The sequence below is a fragment of the Nematolebias whitei genome, chromosome 14 (genome assembly GCF_014905685.2).
Source record: "Nematolebias whitei isolate Nwh7 chromosome 14, NemWhi1, whole genome shotgun sequence".
In the NCBI taxonomy this organism is placed as follows: domain Eukaryota; kingdom Metazoa; phylum Chordata; class Actinopteri; order Cyprinodontiformes; family Rivulidae; genus Nematolebias; species Nematolebias whitei.
The window spans coordinates 19,630,785-19,657,572 of record NC_056511.1 but is presented as its reverse complement, the minus strand read 5'-3'; the positions used below and the strand labels follow the sequence as shown (position 1 = coordinate 19,657,572).

The 26,788-nt window shown below is 40.2% G+C and overlaps 2 protein-coding genes across 3 annotated transcripts in view; both read left to right on the top strand.

Annotated features, from left to right (window-relative positions):
- Positions 1-5,997, top strand: part of dchs1b (dachsous cadherin-related 1b) — an 84,747-nt gene extending 78,750 nt beyond the window's left edge. Inside the window, exons 19-28 of the mRNA XM_037687951.1 lie at positions 106-502; positions 618-731; positions 1,109-1,320; positions 1,442-1,593; positions 1,852-1,982; positions 2,072-2,358; positions 2,949-3,090; positions 3,188-3,359; positions 3,450-3,859; positions 3,955-5,997. Of these exons, the coding sequence (XP_037543879.1) occupies positions 106-502; positions 618-731; positions 1,109-1,320; positions 1,442-1,593; positions 1,852-1,982; positions 2,072-2,358; positions 2,949-3,090; positions 3,188-3,359; positions 3,450-3,859; positions 3,955-5,990 (4,053 nt within the window). The 3' untranslated portion in view covers positions 5,991-5,997. The remainder of the gene's footprint in view (positions 1-105; positions 503-617; positions 732-1,108; positions 1,321-1,441; positions 1,594-1,851; positions 1,983-2,071; positions 2,359-2,948; positions 3,091-3,187; positions 3,360-3,449; positions 3,860-3,954) is intronic.
- smad9 (SMAD family member 9) overlaps positions 1-26,788 on the top strand; it is a 937,424-nt gene that overhangs the window by 333,967 nt on the left and 576,669 nt on the right. The gene's annotated exons all lie outside the window — the stretch shown is intronic.

Genomic DNA, 26,788 nt, shown 5'->3' with positions numbered 1-26,788 from the left:
GTAAAAGACGCTCTTTTGACTTGTAGAAGAAAATCTGTCTCACATGACATTTGTTAAAGTTATTCCTTTAAACATTTTTTCACTTAATTCACAAATATCTTGCAGGTGACGGTCACCATCCTTGACATCAACGACAATGCTCCCTTCTTCATTCAAGATCCATTGATCATTGAAGTATCCAGCAGGCACTCCCAGTTGGTTTTAGCCACCATGAAGGCCGAAGATAAAGACTTTGGAGCCAATGGTTCTGTGTTTTATCGCTTTGCTGCCCCAGTGCAGGGCTTTAGTATCAACTCCTTGACTGGGGAGATTCAAGCCACCAAGCCTTTGAGAGATCTGACCCAAGTTCAGAGGACCCTGATAGTGGAGGCCATGGACCAAGGCAGTCCAGCTCAGTCTGCACAGGGTGTGGTGGTGATTTATGTGAAAGAAGTGGAGTACAACGGCATTCGGTTTTCTAGGAATGCTAGAGATGTTAGCATTCAAGAAAATGCTACAAAAGGTTGGGCGATGTTTAAAATTCCAAAACTTGACATGTGCTATGTTGCTTTTGTTAGAGTTTTACCAGTGTCTTTTCTATCATAATTAAGTAAAAAAAATATTCTTTACATTTTCAGGTACAGCTGTGGCTCAGGCTCAGGCCCAATATCCAGATGGCACACGTAAAGGAATTAGTTATAGACTCTTTAGTGGAAACAAAAAGCAGGCTTTCAGCATTAGTTCATCAACAGGTAAATCCTAAAGTGTTTTTCTTTTTAATGTCCCAACCTTATATAAATTCAAAATGTTAGTGACTCATATCACACTGAACACTAATTTCAATACTGTTAATGTCTTAATGTCTTGTGTGTATATATATATATATATATATATATATATATATATATATATATATATATATATATATATAAGTATGTGTATGTATATATGTGTATATGTGTGTGTATGTGCATGTGTGTGTATATGTACAAATCTACTGACTGTGAAACTAATTGCCTCTCGGGGATAATAAAGATACTTGAACTTGAACTTGAACACATATACCAAACTGAGGATTTAATTTACATATTTTTTAATTTGCATCTTCCTCTTTCTGTATTTCCTTCAGGGGAAATCTGGGTTGAGAGCGCCAGAGGACTTGATTTTGAGGACACTCCCAGGCTTCGCCTTGTCATTCAAGCTGAAACTGTGACTTCCACATCATTCATGGCTATTAACTTGGTCTTGCAGGATGTCAATGACAACCTCCCTCGCTTCCAGCTACAGAATTATGTAGCTTACATGAAAGAAGCACAAGGATATGAAACACCAATCATACGGGTGACTAAAACCATTAAACTAGCAAAACATTGCAAAGCCAACCAAATGTTTAGTCCACTGAAATTAGTTGAAGTAAAACTAAATTCTCCATTTTTCTTCACTCTTTTCACTCCTTATTCAGGTAGTGGCTGAGGACGTAGATCAAGGCCAAAATGGTCAGGTGACATACTCCATCCAGTCATCAAGCATGAGTGGCCTGTTTAAAATTGACCCCGTCACTGGAAGCATCACTACAGCAGCCATCATGGACCGTGAGATCTTTACACAGACCAAGTAAGGACAAAAAAAAAGAATATTTAATATATCTAATGGGTATATTTTAGGTAAATAGGAAGGTATTCACAATAGTAGGTGAACGTGTTTTCTTCAAATATGTAATTTCTCTACATTTGTTATAACTCAATGGAATTGCTTTTGTTCAGTGAAACAACTTTGCATTGACTTTGTAATGAGATGATTAAGATTAAACAAAAGATAAAGGTATGTGATTTTGAGGTAGGGGACAAACATTTAATTTCTTATCATTTATAGACTTGTAGTTACCGCAACTGACAGAGGAAGTCCGCGATTGGCTGGTTCAGCCACACTCACAGTGATAATTGTCGACCAGAATGACAATAGTCCAACTATTCCTTTGCCCCAGGAAATCCGCATTCCAGAAAGTAAGCATTTTTTTAAAACAAGAGTTTAGCAGTGCAACATCCAGAGCTGACTGCAGCTAACCGATGTGTTTCTTTTCTTTCCCTGTCAGATACATTAATCGGCACAGAAATCACTCTTGTGACTGGGAATGATGTAGACTCTAGTCCTGCCTTGTCCTACTCCTTGCAGCTTGATCCAACAGCTTTAGGCAAATTTGGGATTCACCGTTACAGTGGTGGTGTATCCCTCACTGGCTCTTTAGACTTTGAGGAAAAGACATGGTACACCCTGACTGTCAGAGCCACAGACAGCCAGCACCAAACTGAGGCTAACATTACAATTGTGGTGGAGGACATTAATGACAATGCACCTGCATTCACCCATGACCTCTATCAGGTAGGGTGGTCTACATCGTGAGTCCACAAAATCTGTTTTCCCCCACCCTGTTCCCTGTGTGTATGTATTTTTAATTTATCTTAAGTTCACTTAAAAAAGACAGTTGCGTCATTATTATGCTTTTTTAAATGTATTTTATAAGTTGCATTCACATGATATAATTCTCACAAACAGTGTTTAAATATCTGGCACCTCACTAAAAAGGTTTTTATCACAAAATAAATTTCATTCAGAAACTGTTTCACTCCAGTGCACAACTCTAAAATTGCACCCAAGGACCTGGCACATACTGTAAACCCCCACATGAGCACTCGCTGCTAGCCTACACTGTGAGGGATAAAAGTTAACTGCCTTATTTTAAATGGGGGAAAGTTGTAGAGATGAGCCTATATAAACTGTCTCAGGAAATTACCTCAACATGAGCGCACACTCAAGAAAAACAAGAACTGTGTTGTAAAATCTAGTTTTTCCCTCTAAAAGAGTGCTGCTTGTTGACCTCTTTACCAGAGATTTGGGAACTGTATCACTGTATTTACGGTACCCTTTGCCTTGCAGCTCAAATGTTATTTGTTCACATTTTTGCACTCCAGGTTACCTTGCCTGAGCACACACCACCTGGAAGTGCAGTTATCACAGTAACAGCAACTGACAAGGACTCTGGAAATAATGGGAAGATTACCTACAGGGTGATGTCGTCAACTCAGGATGGTTTCTACATTGACCCCAGCAATGGTAGATGATTCCCTACTGTGTTAGTTTTACAATTTTAATTCAATGTGAGATCTATCATGTTTTTGCAAGATGGCACAGTTGATTTGTTTGTTTCCAGGGACCTTGTTCATCAATCACAGAGCTGAGTTTGACCCTGAACGCCTATCAGTCAACATTGTCATTGAAGCTCGTGATGGAGGCGAGCCTTCCCTCTCCTCTCTTGCAATGATTCAAGTGCAAATTTCTGACATTAATGACAATGCTCCAGTGTTTCATCAGTCTGAGTACAGGTTAGTTAATGTTCTTTAAAACCTTTAAGCATTTTAGTGTAACCAAAACAGTTACCTCATATAGATCTTGATCTGTGATTTTTTTTCCAGATCTACAGTTTCAGAGGACACCATCCCAGGGTCAACAATTCTAACTTTTGAGGCCTTTGACAGTGACCTCTCACGAGAAAACTGTGGCTTTGACTTTGCTATTGCCAATGGGAATGAAGGAAATGCATTCCAGATTGAAAGTAGTGTGCGGTTCTTGGAGGGACGGGGCTTTCAAACAGTAGGAACCTTACTGTTGGCAGAGGGACTTGACTTTGAGATCAAGCCCTTATATAATCTCACGGTGGTGGTGTCTGACCGTGGTGTTCCTCAGAGAAGTTCCAGTGTTGCTGCAGTGATAATAATTTCAGATGTGAATGACAACCCTCCAGTGTTCAGCAGAGCAGAGTACACAGTGTCACTTAGTGAGGGAGCTGCCTCTGGGACTGAGATTATACGACTGACAGCAACAGGTAGGCAAACATCACGTAGTTCTTTTTACTACACTTTTTGACTTTTAATCTCTTGGGTAATTAATTGTGCTTGTTTTTTTCTTCTTTTCTTATAGACCTAGATTCAACTCCTAATGCTGAAGTCCAATATACTATAAGCTCTGGCGATGATGTGAACCTATTTTCTATTGACCAGTGGACAGGAGCTTTGAGACTTCAACAAGCACTTGATCGAGAGCACCAGCCTACACATACAGTCATTATTCAAGCCTCTGATGGGCAAGGTCACTTTGCACTAGCTCCAGTCATTGTTGAGGTGAAAGACGTAAATGACAACCATCCATTCTTCCCCGTTCAAGTCCTGACAGCAAGTATCCGAGAAAACCAACCAGCAAACTCAGCTGTGACTGTTCTGCATGCTATAGACCACGACACAGGAGTGTTTGGTCAGTTAAAATACTACATGCTGGAGAGGCCTGGATCTGGAAAAGCAAGCTTTGTTGTGGACAAGAGTTCAGGTGAAATCAAAAGCAAGATTCCTTTTGACTATGAGAAAATAAACTCTTTTAATTTTGAAGCAGTGGCTGTGGATTCAGGCAACCATTCAGCCACTGTAACTGTACAGGTGTTTGTCACCGGTGAGGATGAATATGATCCACTCTTCACATCCAATGATTTTTCTTTTGGAGTACCAGAGGGAGCCAAGAAAGGCCAGAGTATTGGCCAGGTCCAAGCAAACGATGAGGATGGAGGGGTGGACGGTATTGTTCTCTACTCTCTTACTTCCATTTCCCCATATTTTGATGTAAACAAAACTACTGGTGTGATTTTTTTGAAGATGGACAATTCAGGCAGCAGTAGTAGCGGATCAGGCCAGGCAAAACAGGAAACTAGGGTCATGACTCTGGATGTGAAAGCTCACAGTCCACTGGATGCATCTCGCTTGACATCAGCCCAGATCTCTATTGATGTCACAAACACCAACTTTGGCCTGGCTGCTGATGTAAATGCTCTGGTTATCAGCATCATAGCTGTGTCTCTTGCCTTTATCATACTGCTTGTTGTCACGGCTGTGGTGGTGTTTTTTGTCAAGTCTCGCAAGAGGAAGAAGGACCAGGATAAAGGAAACAGATCTCTTGCGTCAGCAAATGCTTTGAAAAAAATGGACGAAACTGGACCCGGAAGTGAGAATATTTACCACCAGACTTTGCCAGGTTACGGTGGTGATCAGGGAGGACATGGTGCTTCTTATACTCGAGGAGGTTCTTTGGATCCTTCTCACTCCAGTGGAAGAGGTTCAGCTGAGGCAGCAGAAGATGATGAGATCAGGATGATTAATGAGTACCCCCGTGTTGCCTCTATTACTTCATCAATGCAAGAGCACATCTCAGCCAGAGGACCAGACTCTGGAATCCAGCAGGATGCAGACCAGCTCTCTGATATTTCCTGTGAGCCTGCTGCTTTGGAAGGCAGCACTTGGTTCAAAGGAAAGAAATTGGGAGGCAGTCTGAGTGGGACCTTGCTTTCTGGCCAGCTCCCAGTCTACAGGGATGAAGGAGGTGGTTACCTGGGAGTAGGCCGTGGACTAAACATTTCCCTCCCGAAGGATTACGCCTTCCCTGAGGATGGTAAACCATCAGTGGATGGTTCCCTAACTGCTATTGTTGCGAGTGATGAGGAGCTTCGTGGAAGCTATAACTGGGATTACCTGCTCAACTGGTGCCCTCAGTTCCAACCTCTTGCTAATGTCTTCACTGAGATTGCTCGGCTTAAAGATGAAACTGCTCAACAAAATCAAAACCCCCGTCAGCCGTTTCAGCCAAAGCCCAAAATGGACCCCAAACCAAGAATTGACCCTCCACCACTCATCACATCAGTGGCTCACCCTGGGGCCATGTCGGTTCCTCCTAAAGTCCCTGTGATTGGGCGGACATTCCCCCACTTATCCTTACTCCGCAGGTCCCCTATCAGTCATGAGGGATCTATTTCTTCAGCAGCAATGTCGCCAAGCTTCTCCCCATCTCTGTCCCCCTTGGCTGCTCGATCTCCAGCTGTTTCGCCTTTTGGAGTCAACCAGGGGCCCTCAGCATCGATGATTAGCACTAGGGAGCCCTCACTTGACCAGAGTTCTGATCATGAGATGAGAATATAATTACAAACATACCAGAATGGACAGGTGTTTTTTTAATAGTTGACACTCTGAATAAAAAAAATGGCATACCACTTTTTTGAATGTTAATTTTAAAAATCTGTTAGCAATCATTGTTTGCAATATAAGAACAAAGATTTCACTAATGTCCACATAGACATTTGTTTGAAGCATCTGTGCAATAAAAACATCCACAAAAATACAAAGCATCGCCCTCATCTGAGAGAATATTTTGGTTTATTCTTCAGATGGTTGGCAATGTTGCAGGAATGCACTGATGTGGAAACACGCTTGGTTTGACGAGACCAGCTAAACCCTTCCCTTTTTTTAAAATGACGCAGGTCTCCATGAACTGATCAGAGTCATCGGGTGAACCGACCTTTTCGTAGGAGTGCACACTCACCATGCTCTGCAGTCAGAGATCACTTAGTGTGTAGATAGATGAACGTGTAGTTTTCATGTTACCTCGCTGGCTGGCCAGATCTAAGGACCTAGTCCCTCTCTTTGTGTCTGTGGACATTTTCAGTATTAAACTCATGTTGAAGCTGCCTTTGAAATGGCCTCTGGACATGATCAGACGAACTTGTTTGTTCACAAGGACACAATGTTATTGAAATGCCGAGGCATCACAAAGTGGGAAAGTGATGGAGAATTTTTTTTAAACACAATTGAAATGACACTTCTTATAATTTGACTTTTATTTTTGTATTTTTATATAAAATATGATTTTAGGTTCGTTATTTTACATTAAGAGGGGATTGTTTTTGTGTATTTGCATGTATGTATATTTGTATGTATATCTCATGTTTTTAGAGATTCCTGAGACAATTTTGTTTTGTGTGAATGAAAGACTGTTTTTGTAAGATTATTTATATGAAGGAAAAAAGAAGCTTTTTGCCACAATTGTACAATAGAAAACCGAGCACAGGTCTCTTTACGTCAGTAATATGTTTTTGTCATATCATTGATCATTCAAAATCGAAAACAGACAATGTCAAGATACAAATCTCAGTTTCTCTTAAGGTTTAAGTTAAACCATTCACCAACCTAAATGCATTTAATAGTGAAATTGTTCATCTCAGCTCAGTAGAAATAACATTCTGACAGGGTTGAGATTCCGACAGCATAGTTGCATACCTTTGAAAAATATAGCCCAGGAGAGAAACTACTGGGAAACAAAGGCCTTCATGCACGTCTTGATGAATACATGAAGATTTAGCAACCAGTTCAGTATTTACAGTACATACCCCTTGTTAACATTGTTTTATGCAATCCATTATGCATTTTGCTTCCCTCATGATGGGTTTTTATTTAACATTCAAGATGATTAACTAATCTGCACTTTTTTTTGCTGCCATTCATGTCCAATTTTGTCAGCCAATGGGATAGAAAAGGTGCCACTGTCATTTGTTCATGCACAATTATCATTTTAGACTCTTTTGACTGATTTCAGTGTTAGGATGTCTTCTTGTTTTCAAAAGATGGATTCTACCTCTGTTCTTTGTTTGACATAATCTAAATGCAAAGCTGGCACAAGTTCAGCTGAAAACTACAGACGCCATGAGAAACTGCGCCACAAAATGTTCCCGAGTTTCATTCTTACCATCTCAGAAAACCAAACAAAACTGAATGGTAGATTCAATTTGCATATTATTCTCAATTACTGATTTGTGGAGTAATGGCCAAAAAGCTGTGCGTTCATGTATTTGAAACAAATAAATTCCCACTGATCATTTTTGACAAATTGGAGTCATACTTAATCTTTAAACTCTGAAGCAAGACCCTGAGAGGAGCTGGAAAATAATCCATTATTCACAATTGTATTGTAATATGAGCTGTGAGTAGAAACTTGCAATTGCATATAATCAGTCATTCCTGGTATATTTTGGATGTTATGAGAAGGTTTAAAACTTTTGCTTGATTACCTCGAAAGGTGAGTGTAATTGCCAGTGTCCGTGTGTTTGTCTGTCTGTCTGTTAGCAGAATATTTCTTGAACCACTGGACACATTTTAATGAAATTCTCACAAAGTAATTGTTGGATGAAAACACAAAAAAATGGCCAGAGCACTTGTTTTTAACAAATATTATTTTAACATTTGGTAAATTAGTAGCTCCCCAAATAGTTCATTCCACCCGATCATTGGATTTGGCCCGCAAGGCAGCAGGTGATGTGCACTTTTTCAAGGAAAGTTACTTTGTCAGTAATTAATTTACATAAAACAAGAAACCATTTACAAGTGAGAAAAACGTTCAACTGTGGAATTTTTATTCACAAGGTACAGTATACATAAATGGAAACCTAATCTCTGATGTTGCAGCAAAAATCTAACATCTGATCACTTCCCGCCAGGTGTCTGAATGAATAAAACATTTGAAACATGGACATGGAGGAATTATTTCCCTCCTTTGGTTGTTTGTTTCTTACTCATTTGCACTATATTTCTCTGTTATTATAAGGATATGAACTTTGATCAAATGCTTAGAAAACCTGTACCCATTGATCAAATGGTTTGTGAGAAATGCAAATAATTAGAATGGAGAGGTTACAATGAATTTACACATTGATTCTATCAGACCTTAGCTCTCCTTGATCATTTACAGTAAAAATAGATGACCTCATCCGTAATGTTGCCTTCACAGAACACATTCATCTCCAGACACAGCTGCATTAACAGACTAGTGTCCCAGGACAGTTTTTGCAGCCTACAACTTCAGCAATTTCCAAAATGACAACTACACACAAAGGTTACTACTCAGTGTGCCGGGTTGTCCCACAGCAATCTGCCCGCTCAGATTGGCTCTGATTCTGTTTTGCTTTTGCTTACAAACTGCAGCAGAAATCTGTCTGCAGCAGAACTTTGACCCCTAACAAAGCTAGTCAGCCAAAAATGAAACTTTTGATATAGCATATTTGGTCTGCTCTAAAAAGCTGAGCAAATAATCGTTGTGATTCATCTCCCAACTACAACTACACACCCGCTCAACAAGGAAGAAATATTAGAAAAGGATAAAAGACTCATTCAGTACTAATGAAAATCTTCTTAAACATTTACTTTCAAAGGTTCATTTTGTTCTGGTTTTAATATTGTGTAACTGAACGAGTGGGACCCTGATTGATCAACATGTAGAAAGGTGAGATTCGATGCAGATTTTTGTGATTTTGCTCCTCCACTTAATTTTCTATGTTGTTGCCAGTGGTGATTTTAGCCTCTTTTTAGGGGTACCCAAGCACCCCTAAATTTTAACTGAACACCCCTGAAAAATTAGGAAACCATTACGATTTTGTAAGGAAACTCAGTTCTCAAACCTTAGATTAATCAAAAACTGAAACTTTTTTGAATAAATATGGAATAAATGATAACGGTCTTCAATGGGCCTGTAAAATATATGGTTTTTGTTTGTTTGTTTGTTTGTTTTTTACACGAGTCAGATCCTCAACACCACCTGACAATCCAGTTGGCTCATCAGCAACTGACAAATCACAATCTCAAATTGCCCCTTACCTGCTGGAACTCCACCCCCCTTTTCTTCTGACGACATTGTTGGAGTTTTGCTTTATGGACGCTTTGCAATCAGAGGGATTTTTGTGAAAAATCATTAAAAAAAAAAAAAGATTAAACATTGTTAGTTGGGAACATGTAATGGTAATTCAGACATGTGTTACCCTGAGTGTATAGATGGTGGAACACAGTTTATTCTGTAAATAAACAAAAAGGGCATTAAGATACATTTGAGAACTATTCACACAAGGAGAGCTGTTGGTCAGGCTACTTCTTGTTGTGCCGTGCTCTCTAATATAGTTATTGAATCAAGTGTTTACTTATCTAGATAAACGTAGATGTTTCAAAACCTGTTAAAACACACCAGGATGCAGAAAATGGCATCTACTTCATTCTAAATTTGCTGGGGGAGGCCCCACCACACTGGCAATGCATGCAGGACTTTTCAGGATTAGAGGACTTCATGATAAGTTTTGTAGTCCAGAGGCAGGCAGGTGATGGAACCACATATTACAGTAAGATTTTCACAATTTTATCTTGACATTTCTTTGAGAATATTCTTAAATGTGAAATCCGATTCAGTGACTGGTCCTTGCCTGGGGGTTCTCTGAATACGTAATCCAGGTTTAGCTTTGCGGTGCAGCAAAATGCTGTAAATCAGCTCTGAGTCGGACACTAGATTTAGTTTGTGTAAAGTGAGACTCCAGCGCTTGATAACACAGCTTTAAGCCAATATTTTTTTTTACACTTAAACCCATTCTTAGCCACATTTTTAAGAGTATTTCTGAGAAGTTTGATAAATATGGGCCCAGGCATGATTAGGAAACAGGAAATCAAAGTCAAGGCACTGACTTTACATATATCAGGAAGTGACAGGGACACAGCAAAACGAAGTCCTTAACATCCAAAAATGAAAAAAGGGAATATGTAAAATCTCAAATCTTGTGAACATGACATGAGACAGAAATGAACACACACACACACCTGCCCATGTGATAATTAGTGTCCAGGTGCCCTTTCATTCAGACTTTGATCAGTCTATGTTATAAAATACCAGAACATTAATTACACAGCTATTTAAAAGCACATTTTTTTGTAGTTTTTAAGATAAAAAGACAGAAAAGTGCAGATCTGCTCCACCAACAGATATTTGTGAATGTAGGTCAGAGAAGAATGATGGAAACTGTAGAACAGAAATAGCTCAGGAAGTACCAGGCTTTGTTTTCACTATAAACTGGGAATAAGCACCTGTAGGGATTTACTTTTTTTGTTACAAGAAATGTTTTCTTTATAATTATGAGAAAGGGACCAGTATTTTGGTGCATCAACATATCATTATAAAAAATGTTAAGGAAGATATTTTTTCATAACATAGGTCAGAAACTAAATAGGCTCACAAATGTGTCTCTGTATTTTTATTTTATTTTATTTCACCACATTTATGATGCATTTTCCCATCCCGTTAGGCCATAAAGTGAAATGTGAACCCTTTTTGTTTCAAATGACTTCTAAAATTCAGGAGTCAGATTTTATCATCTTTGACTTTGCTCAATCTCAAAATGTTCTGGCCCCAACACTTGAGTTATGACCGTTATTTTTTCTGTGCCTCAAAATGTAGCTGTTGTTAAAAGTGACAGAACTTGTTCTGCACAATAGAAATGCATACTTATGAATCCTGCTCAAAACAGACATTATATAACGTCAAAGGTTTTGGTTGCATTTGCAAAAACATCTGGAGGTTTGTCATAATTTAACATCTCAGTTCCTTTGAGTTTACCCTGTTGTGTTCCTGTGTAAGGTTAAGAAAATTTTCAAACTATATAGAAATGAATTCTTATTCAACCACAAAGCTCTTTGAACACGCTCACAGATACACAAAGTGAACCAGTGGAAGTTTGATCAATCTGCTTTTGCTCCAAGGTCAGACGATCCACTCCATCCCTCTGCCTCCTGTGAATCTACTTTCTTCCTACTTTCCTGGAGGAAATTAACACACATACACACACAAGTTTGTCTTTCTATCTTTACGGGAACTTTGCATTTACTTCCATTCCATTTTTCGTTCATTTCTATAGCCTAACCTTGACCCTTACCCTAAACCTAACCATTACCAGTACATACCTAACCCTAACTTATCCTCAATTCACACTTTAGTCCTAAACCTAACCCACCAATGACACTTCTTCTTATGGAGGCCAGGCTTTGAGCCCCATAAGGAGCAGTTGGTCCTCACAGTGTAGTATAAGTTGGAAAAATGGGCCTTACAAGGTAACAAATACAAAGACACACACAGCATGTGTTCTTCCAGAGCAGAGCTTCAGACTCATGCTGTTTATTGCATGATAGCTGCTGGTGCAGAAAAGTTTCTTTCTGCAGTAAAGGCATCGTGTGTCACATGTCATTTCAAAAGGTTAAATGTTTATTTCTTATTTATGTCCTCTGGTTTTTATCTCCGGCCTGTGTATTGATATTGTCATGTGACATTTTCAAGGTCAAGCCCAAGTTTCTTTATTGTAATTTGCATCGTATGTGGTACATGAGGTGGAATGAAATTGTGTAAACAGGTCCCAGTTACATCCAACAAAAGCATAAAATGTAAAGCAAAACAGTAATAAGATCTAAGCTATGAACTAAGAAATATGTTAAACTAAGAATACGCTAAACACTAATAGTGCAAAAACAATACGTCGAGCAACAGCAGCACGAACATGAGTCTGCGTGATCAGATGAGTACGAATTCACACAGCAGCATGAAATAAATCAGCAGCATAAGATCAGCAGCATAGATAATCAACAGCACATAGCAACAACCAAAGTGGCATTACAGTGATTTTTATTTTTAATTTTTCACATTGATTATTCTGGTTAGAGATTTATGAGTCTAAAAACCTCAGGGTAGAAGCTGTTCCTCAGTCTAGTGGTTCTACACTTAATGCTCCTCAACCTCCTGCCTGAGGGGAGTGGAACAAAAAGTGTGTGTGCTGGGTGAGCGGGGTCATTCATGATGCAGGTGGCCCTCTTCCTGCATCTGGAGGTGTAGATGTCTGTGATGGTGGGGAGGCTGACTCCATTTTTTCATCTGGAATTAATGAAATTGTTGAACCCTTTAATTAAGAAAACTGTAAAGTTGCCTAATTTCACATACCTTTCCTTTGTGTGCTGTGAAACTTTCTTGGGGGAGAAATAGTTACTTAGTTGTTTGGCTCCTGGCCCGTGAGCTGTTGTTCGGGAGTTTTACCCTTTTTTCACGTAGCATCAAGCAGAGGACAAATGACAGCAGAATGGAGCCAGCTGAGACAGTGCAAGTCTGTTTTTATTTTTGTAATAAACTTTACTCTCTCTACAAGTGGTAGGAGAGAGAGTAACAGACACAGCAAAATCCCACCAAGCTACACATCTGTACTCAGAAATCAGCTCGTGTTTTGACTTGGAGTCAAATTACATAAAAATAAAACAGATTATGACCTCTGATGGTCTGCTAATTAGTGAGTTGAAGGGAATAATTTAGGTTTTGGCACAATTTTAGTCTTCCTTCTTGTTTAGTCATGGTTGAAAATAGCACCACTAATCAGTTTTAAATGCTAGAGAAACAAACTGTTCTTCAGATGGTGATGCACAGCAATCATTCAGGAAAACAAAGTGTATGAAGAATGCAATGTGCCTTCTAAAGAATCTTAATTTACCCACAGCTCCTAAATGTTTCCTTGTGAGAGTGCAGAGGTGTTAGGCTCTCTGGTTGGCACCACACATTTAGGTTTATTAGTTTAATGTGAAGAAGACTTGGAACAGTCACTATAGTGAGAAGTTGAGTCATATAACAGTTGTTTTCTCTTTATTATTAAAAGTGATCAGGATGATGTACTTTAAAAGCCTTTAAAATCTCAAAAGACATATTTTTTTTAAGTATTGCCTATACCTATTTGATCTTGAAAATCAGTCCAGAAAAATCTTTGTGCCATAAGATAAAATGATCATTTTACTATTAGGGTCAGTGGGGGAGCTGGCCCCCCGGGAGGGCATTGCCACCTCAGTTGTTCCTCCCCATCCCACACACCCCACCACACTGAACAACTATCGACCAATCTCTAAACTCTGCATTTTAGCCAAGGTTCTAGAAAAACTGATAAACTCTCAAATCAAAAATTACCTGGACTCATTTAACATCTTACCTCCACATCAATCTGGTTTCAGGAAACAACACAGCACAACCACTGCTTCACTGAAGGTTCTTAATGACGTTGTTGAAGCACTGGATGCTAAAGATTATTGTGCTGCACTTTTCTTAGACCTGTCTAAAGCTTTTGACACTGTGGATCATAACATCTTGTGTCATAAACTCTCAGAAATTGGTTTCTCAGATCACACCATTGGTTGGTTCTCTAACTATCTTTCAGACCGGAGGCAATGTGTTCAACATAATGGTACTTCCTCCAGTTATTTAACATTCAACAATGGTGTACCACAAGGCTCAGTCTTAGGACCCACCCTCTTTACAATCTACATACATAATGTAGGCAAAAACATCCCTAATGCATCCATACATTTCTATGCTGACGACACAGTTGTTTATTGTCGAGCTAAAACAGTTGCTAAGGCTTTCCAGCTTTTGAAATCTGCATTTAACATCATCCAGACAGATTTATTCCGCCTCAAACTTGTCCTAAATGCCGAAAAAACCAAAGGGATGCTTTTTTCAAATAGGAAGTTGGTCCCAGCAGTTCTTCCTCCGATTTTATCCTCAAATGGTGTCCCCATTGAGTTTGTTGATTCCTATAAATATTTGGGTATCTTGGTCGACTCACATCTTTCTTTTAAGCTCCATGTGGAAAACTTGGTAAAGAAACTGAAAGCTAAACTGGGTTTCTTTTTCAGAAACAAATCCTGTCTAACCCTGAATGCTAGAAAACGCCTTGTATCTGTGACTTTCCTTCCCTCAATTGATTTTGGTGATATTATTTACATGAACGCTCCTACAAGAACCCTGCAGATGTTGGATGCTGTCTATCATGGTGCACTAAGATTCATAACTGGCTGTGATTATCGTACCCACCACTGCACTCTGTATTCACTGGTTAACTGGACATCATTAACTTCACGCAGACTCTCTCACTGGTACATTTTCATCTTTAAATCACTTCTTGGTCTGCTGCCTTCATACATCTCCTCCTACATGTCTCTGCGTGAGTGCAGCTACGAAGTGCGCTCTCAGGACATTATTACCTGCAGTGTTCCCTCAGTGAGGACTGAACTAGGCAAAAGGGCCTTCTCCTACTCCGCTCCTGTTTCCTGGAATATCTTACAAAAAGATTTGAAGCTCTCGACCTTGACCTCTCTAAGTGGCTTTAAGAATCTGTTGGACTCCTGGCAGGGTCCAATGCAGGCATGTTCCTGTTTTTAGTTTTCTACATTTCTCTTGGAATCTAGCTGTTTTTTGTTTTGTTACCTTTTTCCTTTTAGCCATCCTATTTGTTAAAAAAAAAAAAAAAAAAAACTGTAGTATGAGTTTTTATAACTGCTTATTGTTGTTGCTGTTGTCCATTGTTGTCATCTTTCTTTGTTGAAATCAGGTCTCTCTTGTAAATGAGTCCTAGAGGCTCAATGGGATTTACCTGTATAAATAAAGGTTGATTGATTGATTGATCCCGACGTCTTCCTCCGCCCACTCCATCACACCACCACTCAAGCAGGGTCTTGGGGTTCAGGTGTACTACTGAGCTGCGGGGAGGATCCTCCATCTCTGTGGTTCATGGAGACCTGGGCCCCAATTTTATTAAACAACCTAGACACTCACATATAACATTCTCATGACACATGCATATATAGGGTCTGGAGTGGGCACACGGTGGCATATAGGGGGTGGGATGTGTAAGCATTTTCATCCTCGGGACCTGTGCCCACTCTCATATGTAGCATGTAGACATTTAGGGTTCTGGGCAAGGGTTGGGGAGGTGAACGGGCCCTGCCTGCTCTCTGGGGAGGGGGTGGGTTTGTGCCAGTCGCCGCCTCATTCCCCCCATTTTAAATGCACTATATAACAACATGCATCAACACCTTATTTGAGTGGGAAGAGGGAGGAGTTGGGTCTTCCTGTTTTTCCTTAAACCCTCGTTCTCCGTTTGACATTTGGGGTTGCGGGCAGGGAGGGGGGTAGGCTGCCTGGTTGGGGTCTGGGCTGTGGGTGGGTGTTGGGCCTTGGGGGGCGATTGGTGGTGATGGTGGTGGTGGTGGTGGTGGTGTGGGGGGGGAGGAGGGGGGGGGCTGGTGCTCCGGTTCTCCCTGAGTTGCTTGGATCTTTTGATCAGGGTTCCTGGTTGCAGTGGCTGGCCCTTTGGCTGGGGTGGCTGCCGGGTTCTGGTGGAAGGTCGGCTGTGGTTGTGTGTGGTCGTTGGTGGTGCATGGCGGCGGTCGGGGGCGTGGCTTCACTTTGACGGGGTGCTTGCTGGTTGGCCTGATGTGACATTCGCGGTGGGGGGTGCTGTGTGTGTGTGTGTGTGTGTGTGGGTGGGGGGGGTGCGTGGGTGGCGTGCCGGGGCCTCTCTGGGTCTGTGGTGTGGGATTATATGTAAGCATTGGTGTGCTGGGCTGACCTTCCTCGGCTGTTGTTCCCTGCTGCTCTGGCCCCCAGCCTGGGGCCAGCTTGCGGTCGCTGTTGGGTTGGTGGGGCACATGGACGTCCCGACGGAGTGTCCGTCGGGCTGTCTCTGTATGCCTGTTTATGTCTCAGGTTGGGTCTTGGGTGGTCCCCTCTCTTGGATCAATTTTGCCCCCCCCCCCCCCCCCCCCCCCCCCTGGTGTGTTGTATACCCCTCCGGTGGTGGGCCCCCTGCCACCGGTGCATTGGCGGCTCTCAGCAGCTGGGGCTGGGTAGTGGGGTGTGTGCGGGCACGCCCTGGTGGCTGCCTGCCGGGGCCTGGGTACCCTGGCTCTGCCGGGCCTCTGTTGGTGGTGGTATGACCATGGAGATCGGTGTCCATGGCTGGATCTACTATGGAGGGGCGGGTTGCCGGCGGGGCCTGTGGACTCGTCGCTGCAGCCTCCTGGGGTTTCTGCATTGTGGTGGCTGGGGATCGCCTGGGGCTTCCCTTTGCTTATCTATCTGGGGGGTGCGGGTGTCCCTGTTGGGGGACTCCTGGAGTTCTGGGCTTGGGGGCCACTGTGTGTCTGGGGTTCCGGTCTTCCCTGTGTTACCATCATGTTCTGTGGGGATGAGTCTGTGGGTCCCCACATCTACTATTGTACATTTTTATGGAGAAACCTTATAGTGACAAGCATGCTCACACAGGTGGTTAGATTCAGGCGTTTATCAGATACACACTCAGTTGGGTTGTGGTGGCCATCAAATACTTTGTATATCTTGTATTACCATGTACTGTATAAAATAATTTCTAATGATGTTACAAGTATCATTATATATGTTTGTTGTTGTGGTTTCTCAGTTTTGTCTTATCTTTTTTTTCCCGCAGGTCTAGAGGCAGACTTCAATGATGATGATTTGTGTTCTCTTTATCCCTCTCTCTCTCCTCTATTCCTATCTCCTTCTTTACCTTTTAACCATTCTCTCACTTTTCTGCTTTGTCATCTTCTTTGTTTTTCATCCCCATGTCCATTACATCTGAAACAAGCCCATAGCAAATTATAATAAAATTTAATTTTCATATCAAGAGGAGCATTAAGGACAGCCATGATGCTCTGTTTGTGAAAGTAAATCTGTTGGACATCACTTTGACAATCAGACAATAATTCTAAGTGTCACAATGTCGGACAGGACAAGGGGAAAAAAAAAAAAAAAGTATTGCCTATACCTATTTGATCTTGAAAACCAGTCCAGAAAAATCTTTGTGCCATAAGATAAAATGATAATTTTACTGAGCCTAGATTTAAGATCTCAGATTCATCTCAGATTCTCTTACTGTTCTGCTCATAACCTAACATTTTTTGTCAGCATCATGAATCAAATTGTGCTGCTAACCGTTCATTTTTAATAACCTTTCTTTATGTCAATGGCTAAAGTGTTTAGCTAAAGGAAGGTAATTGTTTTAGTGTCAATAACGCAGCTTTAGTCACAGAAGAACTTGAATCATATTCATCTTTGGACAGTATGTCGTGCTGCTTTTCCTGCTTAAGAACGATGAAACGTATATGGAGCCATGTTTTTATGATCTCATAGTCTGAGTGTGAATGGGCCATTCAGTACCATACTTGGTGGGTATGATGCTGCTTCCCTGCACATTACAGGGTGGACTTATGGTTAATATTTATTTATTTGCATTAAATAATGTTAATGAGACAGAGTTAAAGAGGTATGTGGATGGCACCCAATGGCACAGTAAAGGGAACTTTTGCCAGGATTCTTCAATATTCTCTCTGCAAAAGTCCTAATGGACTCTACACCTCATGATCTCCTCACTCTGCTCACAGTTTCTGAAGTATTTCTCTCCTTCCCTGCATATTTCAGTGGTAAGTAACTACAGCAGGAGAGCTGGTACTGATACAAATGCCTGTTAGCCTCTTAGGACTGTCAGAATGTCAGCAGCAACTCATTCTGTGCTCACAGAAAACTTAAGCCTCCTATTTTTTTCCCCTCCTTGGATTTACAATTTGTGTGTGTGTGTGTTTCTTCAGTGTTCATGCTTAAGTATTCCTCCCATTACACTGTCAGATTTTTTTCTTTATCTCTTGTTCCTTGCCAGCCTCATTTATCCTCTGCTTTTGTTTGTTCTCTCGTGAACCAAAGTCGTGAAAGAGATACAGAACTTAAGCAAACACTCCTGGTCTTCGTTCATTAAGGTTAAACCAACACCTTGAGCTGTAAGGGCAAACAATAGAGCAACTAAACTTAGTACTTTTGGTACTGTTAAATAAAATCAAGACTCAGCATTATTAAAATATATAACCTGCTGTCAGTTGCATCTGTTTCATGTTGAAGAAGTTCTGGTAAAACCTTGAAAATACCATTATGTGCAATCTTGTGCAATCTTGTGAGATGCATTCTTTCACCAAGCAACGTGTCGAATTTTAGCTTGAAATATAGGAATAGTCATTTTTGACATGTTTGACAATGTTAGTTTCAGTGTCCATCTTAAATTGGGTTCACTCCAACACTTAATCGGTTGTAAATGTACATCCAGTGATTACTTCTGCAAGAATCATCATCTATCACCTTTTGGCAACAAGCGTTGAAAAGTGTTTTGAAGAAGGTTTTACATTTTTTAAAAGGGACAAACTGTTAACTGTAATTTTGGAGGGAGCAAAATATGTTTCTCATTACAAGCTGTTAAAATGATTGAATGAGTCAGATTTTCTTATTGATGGGGGGAAAAGACTATAAAGCTCCACCAGATATTTTCAATATTTTAAAATACCACAATTAACCATATTTTCTACACAGCTCTGTATATCACATGTACATTTGATGTTTTTCTACTGTGTTAGGGGTAGATCCTGCCAGCCGTCTGACCACAGTGCCCTTCTGGTTGTTTTTGTTCTCAGGTGGAGAGGAAACTCACACAAACTACACAAAATCAAGAGAGGTAAATTATTTCTTTACCATTTTATGTCGATAAGGCAGGCAAAATTATAGGATCAGTGCTGAGGCATCTGTCGGACCCGTCGCAACCCGGAAGCGGAGGCCCCATGCAAAAGAACATCCCAGCTTATGTTGGCCCTTGGCTCTGCCTTCACATCCGGGGGGGGGGGGGGGGGGGGGCACAGCTAACCAGAGTGTATCCGTGGGATGACTGTGTGTCCTCAATGGTCTTATCTGTTCTGATGGTGGATAACTAGGATGATATCCAACTCAAAGTGTTGGAAGCAACAAAAATAAAAAATGACTCCTTATGGGATGTTGACTCTGGGATCGCTCATTGTGAGCAGCTGAGACTGGTCTAATCCAGTTCGAACCAGGTTATGAGTCAGAGTAGACCACCAGGCCTCCAATAATATTAAACTTCTAACAATCCCAAAGCTCAGAAAAAAGGTGTAGAGGCGAATGTTCCCACGTGGTCAAGGAAATATGTGGCAACTTACTTCTGGAAATAAAATCAAAAACGAAGTGGTGTCAAATTTTAGGGGTTTTAAGATTTCTGTTTTGTCATTTTTCAACAATGGACTCAGCATGAGTGGAAGTTGAGGCAGAAAACCATAGAGAATGTTGTTTTTCAGACAAGGTGGTTGACGGCAGAAGATGCTGAAAGAAAGCTCTCCGTGGTACAATGGGACTTTGCAGTCGTTCAAAGTCAAACCAATTAGCAGTGGCACAAGATCGCTTTCTCATTAACGGGGCAAAACTTTCCTCTGAATTTAGATCAGTTCCATAAGATGTTGGGACATAGTGTTAAATAAAAATTATTGAATAAATAATTATAAAAAATTGCTTATTTAGACATAACAGAAATTGTTTGGAAATAATCTGCTTGTTTACTACACGTTTGCCACAAGGTTTTAACAACTGATAATTTTCATGATGAGACCAGTGGCAGGTTTTAAATTTCCTAACTTTTTTTTTTAATGAAATCAAAATTAACAGACATTTTTATTTGCTTTGAACCACAATATCTTAAATATTTAGTATATTTAGTCTACAAGCCAGAGACCAACAGTTAAACTAAAGAAAAGTTATACAAGGCCTGTTTTTGTTTCACTCCTTCAACATTTAAAAATATAACTATTTTCTAGAAAAACAAAACACAGATTTTATGACATCAATTTAAACTATATATTTTGGCATTCATTCAATAACCCATTTCCCTCAGTTGATACAATCATACAGCTCACATAATTTCCCTCACACCCAACATTTCAGCCATCTTCAGATAAGAGACATGGAGAGTTTAAATTATTTTGTGAAATTCATCCAGTCTCACAAGTAAACATAATTATCCACTTCTATTTTAAAGATGACATTTAAATCTAGTTTGCTGTTTGTTCAGAGCAATTTTTTTAGGTGGCCAAACACAATCTCAGAGCTATAAATCATTCAAACAATCATCAATCATAAATCAATCATCCTACAAATTCAGTTAATGTCAATGCAGTTTATTTATATAGTGACAAAAGTCGTATCAGGGCACTGTAGAAAAAATGTTCACATACATTATAAAACATAAATTAGTAAAGGTTATCTATCTAAGGAAATTAACAGATTTCCACTTTGAAACAACCTCCCTTCCAAGCACATAGGCAACATCAATACATATATCCACCCATCTTATACCTCTTATCCGTAGTAGGGTCGAGAAGGCAACAGGTCCAGGAGAAAAATCCAGACACCCCTCTCCCCAGCAACACTTTTCAGCTTGTTCTGGGGGACCCTGATGCATTCCCAGGCCAGAGAAGATACACCATACCTCTAGAAACTTCTGGGTCTTCCCTGGAGCCTTCTACCTGTGGGACGTGCCCAAAAAACCTCTAAAGGGAGGCATCCAGGAGACATTTGAATCAGATGTCTGACTCACCTCAACTGACTCCTATCGATGTGGAGGAGCAGCGACTCCACTCTGAGCTCCCTCCAGATGATGGAGCTCTTCACCAGATCTCTAAGGCTGATTGAACTAATTGGTTGACAAAAGGGGCAGATATAATAAGATTTTTTCTTCTTTCTGCTGCCTTTCATTTTAAATCTCCTGTATTTTTTTATATAGTTATGAAACCGTTTTGTATTTTTAAAATGAATAAACTTTATACTAGACCATACCAAGGCTGAACCCTGCCACCCTACGAATTAAGCCCATTTTGGCCACTTGTATCTGGGATCTTGTTCTTTCAATCATGAGTCAAACCTCATGACCATAGGTGAGGGTCAGAACATTGAGAGCCTTGCCTTGCCTATGACAGACCATAGCAATACCCTCACTATTGAAGATGAGGTCCCAGTCTGTTGATCCATCTCCCGCTCCATCTTACCATCATTTGAGGAGAAAATGCTCAGATAAATGAACTCATCCATCTGACGTAAAGTCACCCCCAAACCCCCACCCATGAACTGGAGGAGGCATTCAACCTGCTTCCAATCAAAAACTATGACCTCAGACAGAGGAACTGACTCTTATTCATCTGCTTCACACTCAGCTGTGAACCACACTGAAGTTCTTGGCCTGAAGACACTAGTAGAACCATATCATCCACATAAAGCAGAGATGAGACAAACCAGACACCACCCTCCTCTCCATGACTATACCTTAAGATCCTGCCTATGAAAATGACAAACGGGATTTGAGATAAGGGAAAGCCCTGGTGGTGTCCAACCCACACTGAGAACTAGCTCAATTTTATGCCAAGAATGCAGACACAGTCCCTTATTTGGTTATATTAGGGACTGGATGGCTCTTAAAATCAGCCCAGGCACCCTATATTCCCAAAGTACCCCTCACAGAATGTCTCAAGAAACACAGTCATAAGCCTTCTCCAGATCCACAAAATACATGTAGACCAGAGAAGCAAACTTCCATGACCCCTTTTAGCAACTCTGCAAGACTAAATATCTGGTCCACTGTTCCATGACCAGGACGGAAGCTGCACTGCTCCTCCTGAATCTGAGGTTCAACAAATCAGTCGGTGCCTCCATTCCTTTGAATAAACTTTCCTGGAAAGGGTGAGATGTGTGATCCCACAATAGTTGGAATTCATTCTCAGGTTTCCCTTTTGAAAAATGGGAGCCACCACCCTGGTCTGCCGCTCCACAGGCATTATCCCAGTCCTCCAGGTGACAATGAAGATATGTGTCAACAATGACAGCCCCACAATATCCAGAGCCTGTAGAGTCTTGGGGCAAATCTCATCCAGCCCTGGCACCCTTCCACAGAGAAGCTTTTTGATGACCTCCATGACCTTTGCCATGGTAATGTACTCATCTTCCCTTGAATGTTCAAACTCTACCTCCTCAAAGGTGGACTTGGTGGGTGGATTAAGGATATTTTTGAAGTGCTCCTTACATTTTTCAACAATGTCCTCTGTTCATGTCAGCAGTTCCCCACCCAAACTAAGCACAGTCTGGAATAGGGTCCACTTTCCTGAGACACTGAACCGTTTGCCAGAACTTCCTCGAGGCCGACCAAAAGTTCTTCTCCATGGCCTCCCCAAATTTCTCCCATGCCCAAGTTTTTGTTTCCACAACCATTGAAGCAACACAGACAACAGTGAAAAGGAAAGACCATGTACATTAGTTCTAGATGCTAAAACATGAGTAAACCATAAGAAAGAGTGAAAGGACAAATGACTGCAAATTTGATTTTTTTTTTTTCAAACATACCACCATTACATAAACAACCTTGTACATAATGGATATGTTCCCTGAGAGTAACAGTTTTTAGCATCTATAAACTTAAACATATTACAAATAAACAGGTCAACAATGAAGCGATCTTTAAGCCAATACGGAATAGAGGAATCACATCCTGATTTTGACAGGCTTTTGATCAACTATTCAGTAGTTTTTTTAAGTTTTAGTGATGCAGTTATTCGGAAGTAGAGCCAGTTCTGTGTATCTGCAACAACTTTGTGCTTGAACAAGAGATTTGTGCAAAGTGTTATTGCAACAATACACGATATAATAAATAACACACCAAACTGAGGAGGCAAGAGTCAGATGGCTGAAGACACATTAAAGACCTAATGAACAGGATTTAAAGGTAATCTTAAACATGAAACAAAATCTGAAACAAAATACAGCAGACAGAAGAATCAGCTGAGACAAATTATGGATAATTTCCTCAAAAGCAAATTTTGCATAAAACAAAAGAAACCAAGAAAAATAGGGGAAGTAATTGACTTAACAAACTAGTGTGCTGATTACTTACAGAGACCAGGTGTGTGGGGCAAATAGAAGACAAAACTGACCTAAGTGGCAAAAGAACAGTCTTTGCAAAATAAAATAGAAAGTGAAGTTGAACAGAATATTACACATAACATGAATGAATTAAAGAAAAACAGAAAACAGAAACTAAGTGCAAGCTGAGCTGGAGATGCAAACTAATTATGCCATCAAAACTTGGCGCAGTCAAGCTAAAATCTTTCCACTATGACAGATTCTGGCTAAACTGAGGATAGAGGAAATAAACATCCTTAGGGGAGAAAAAAAAAAGCTCTTTTCTTAAAAGCTGTACAGACATTGAAAGTGCAATGTTTGAAAAAGAAAAATAAATGAAAAAAGTGGCCTAAAAAGGCCCATTTCAATCCATAACATAAGCTGCAGTGAAAACAACTTAGACAGGGGTGAAAAATAACACGTTGCAGTGCAACTTTATGATATTTCAACTAAAACATGTTGCAGACATATCACTAAGAATTCAATAAATTATTGACAATTATGGTTAAAAGGCATCCATTAAATGTCTTCATTGAAACTATTGCAAAAAATGAACTATTCTTTAGCACATATTTTCAATCAGTAAATAAATATGAAAAAGTCAATTTAATATACTATTTGTATCTCCAAGATATCTGAATTGATGGATTCAATATGTGCTGTTGGAGTCTGTTGGAATCAGTCTCCCCACCATCACAAACATCTACACCTCCAGAAGCAGGAAGAGGGCCACTGCATCATGAAGGACCCCACTCACCCGGCACACACACTTTTTGCCCCGCTCCCCTCAGGTAGAAGGTTGAGGAGCATTAAGTGCAGAACCACTAGACTGAGGAACAGCTTCTACCCTGAGGCCGTTAGACTCATGAATCCCTAGTCAGGATAATCACTGTGAAAATTACTGTGAAAAAAAAATCACTGTAAAAAATCACTCTACTGCCACTTGGTTGTTGATATGTGTTGCTGACTATCCATGATGCTGATCTCATGCTGCTGATTTATTTCATGTTGCTGTGTTCATTCGTCTTCATCTGTTCATACAGACTCATGTTCATGCTGCTGTTGTTTGGCACATTGTTTTGTACTATTAGTGCTTAGTGTATTCTTAGTTTAGTTTATTTCTTAGTTCAAGTATTGGATATTACTATTGTTTTTCTTTACAATTTGTATTTTTGTTGGATGTAACTAGGACCCTGTGTACATAGTTTCGTTCCACCTCATGTACCACATGTGATGAGAATGACAATAAAAAAAAAATCCTTGAATCATTGATTGTGCAATATTGTCTGCTCATTAGACAAAAATATTTAAATATGCCATCAGTCAAAGTGAACTAAACATGTCCATCCATCCATTATCTTTACCCGCTTCTTCCTTTTTGAGTCGTGGGGGGTCACTGTTGCCCATATCCAGCTATTACTGTGCGAGAGGCGGGGGACACTCTGGACAGGTCTCCAGTCCATCACAGGGACACAGAGACAATTTAGAGTTACCAGTCAGCTTAACATGCATGTTTTTAGTTTGTGGGAGAAAACCGGAGTACCCGGAGAAAACACACACATGTACGGAGAGAACATGCAAACTCCACCCAGAAAGCACCCCCTCAGTCGGGATTTGATCTGGTGACCTTCTTGCTGAGAGCCAACAGCTCTACCAACTGATCCACCGTGCCACCCACTAAAAATGAGAGATACTTTTAAAATAAAATCACAGCATTTTACTGTTACTGCATCTTTATAGTTAACTTTGTGTTGGCAGATGGAGCTAAATTACTTATTACTAATTCAAGTTTCGTCCATCATCAGGTTTTTCCACAGTGCATTTCATAAAGGATTGCAGTTCATTTAGACTAAGCTCACATAACCTGAAATGCATGCAACTCTAGCAGTTTCAGAGTACGTGTTATTCTGATAGCTGTGAAAGGGATGTCAGTGAGAAATGACTCAAACTCTGGAAGATCAGAAGAGAAACTGAAGGGTTTGCTAATTACAGAGTAAATCATTACTGTAAAAAAAACAGCTAACAGTTTCTTTGAAAAGCCTGAGTCACCACAGCTGCTTGTAGTATTAGCAGCTGAGTCAGGAGATGTGGCTCCTGTGTTTCATTACAACTCAGTGTCACTGGGCTCCAAATGTCTCCCAGGGTGTCTCATACAGGCTCTCTGTGAACAAAATAAAATTTGGCCCCCATTACTAATGTGACCACGTCTCTCTCGCTCTTTTTTTTGTACAAACTGGAGGAAAAGTGGAGGAGCGGTTCTGCGGGCACGCAAACTTGTCTAAATTTACAAGGTTTCGCGACGTCCAAAAAATTGTGCTTTTTGACCAAGGAAAACATAGAATTGATTTATAGTAGCGTTAAGCTTTGCTGAATGTGCGTTGTGCAGCCATTTGCATGCATGACAGCTCAAATGTTCCAAATAAATTGTGTCAATCAAAGTGGGTGGTGCAGCTGCAGATACAGTGAGTCACATAGAAATGAGAAAGCTTTCTTGTGATGAAGGGTTGGACCCCGTTAGAATGAGTTTGACTTACTAACCGATGACAGCTGCTGACCGCATAATAGAGATATCAGACGTAGTGAGATGTGAACGATGAAGATTTATAAGGGGCGATTCTCGCAGTGTCCCAACTTGCTTTCTGTCACATTGAGAGTGTTGACTCCCTCCTCAACCTCAGAGAAAGAGTTCACCCACATCACTGACACCTTTTTAACTACATCCTCTTCTGTTGACTCCCGTCACACCTAGCTGATGTTTTTTTTTTTTTATTTTTATTTTTTAGATTTAAAGACAAAGTGGGGTAATGAATCTGTTAAAAGTCACTTTTTGTCATATTTGAAGCACTTTGTCATTTTGAATTAAATGTAGTCTGGAAAAACATTGACTTACTGAAGAAAAAGCTCCTTAGTCTAGCGGCAGGGGAAATAAAAAAAGAAAACACCATAAAAGTGATTGTATTTTTGCAAGTTACTGTTGGTGAAACTGAGCGTCTGATTCCTTTTTATCTTTGATTTGATGTGGCAATTTGACTCTTACTGATCCCCCTTTCCAATCACATTCTATGCAGTGAAGCAGGGTCAGTGTCTTTAGTTTGTATTCCTGCTGTGTCAGTGTAAGGCTTTTCACATGGAAGATGAGACATATTTGAATGTGGGCTATGCCAAAACCTCAACAGAAAAGAATATTAAAAAGTGCAAAACACCTATATATCTACTTTATATTTACTTAATGATACATTGATCCTTAACCAGTTATTTGTTTAAATAAATCTCTGGCACATGGTTTATTTAGTGTCCCATGACAAAAAAAAAAAAAAAAAAAAAACTCCTAGGAAGTTTAAAATTAATTCAAGGTTTATTTTCTTCATCTAGGAAAAGCTTGAAAAGATGCAAGACAAGCAAGAAATATTATTATGATAGAAAAGTAAGACTGCTTACAAGTAAACAATTACTCTTCATGATTTCAGACATATTGGAACTTTATATATATATATATATA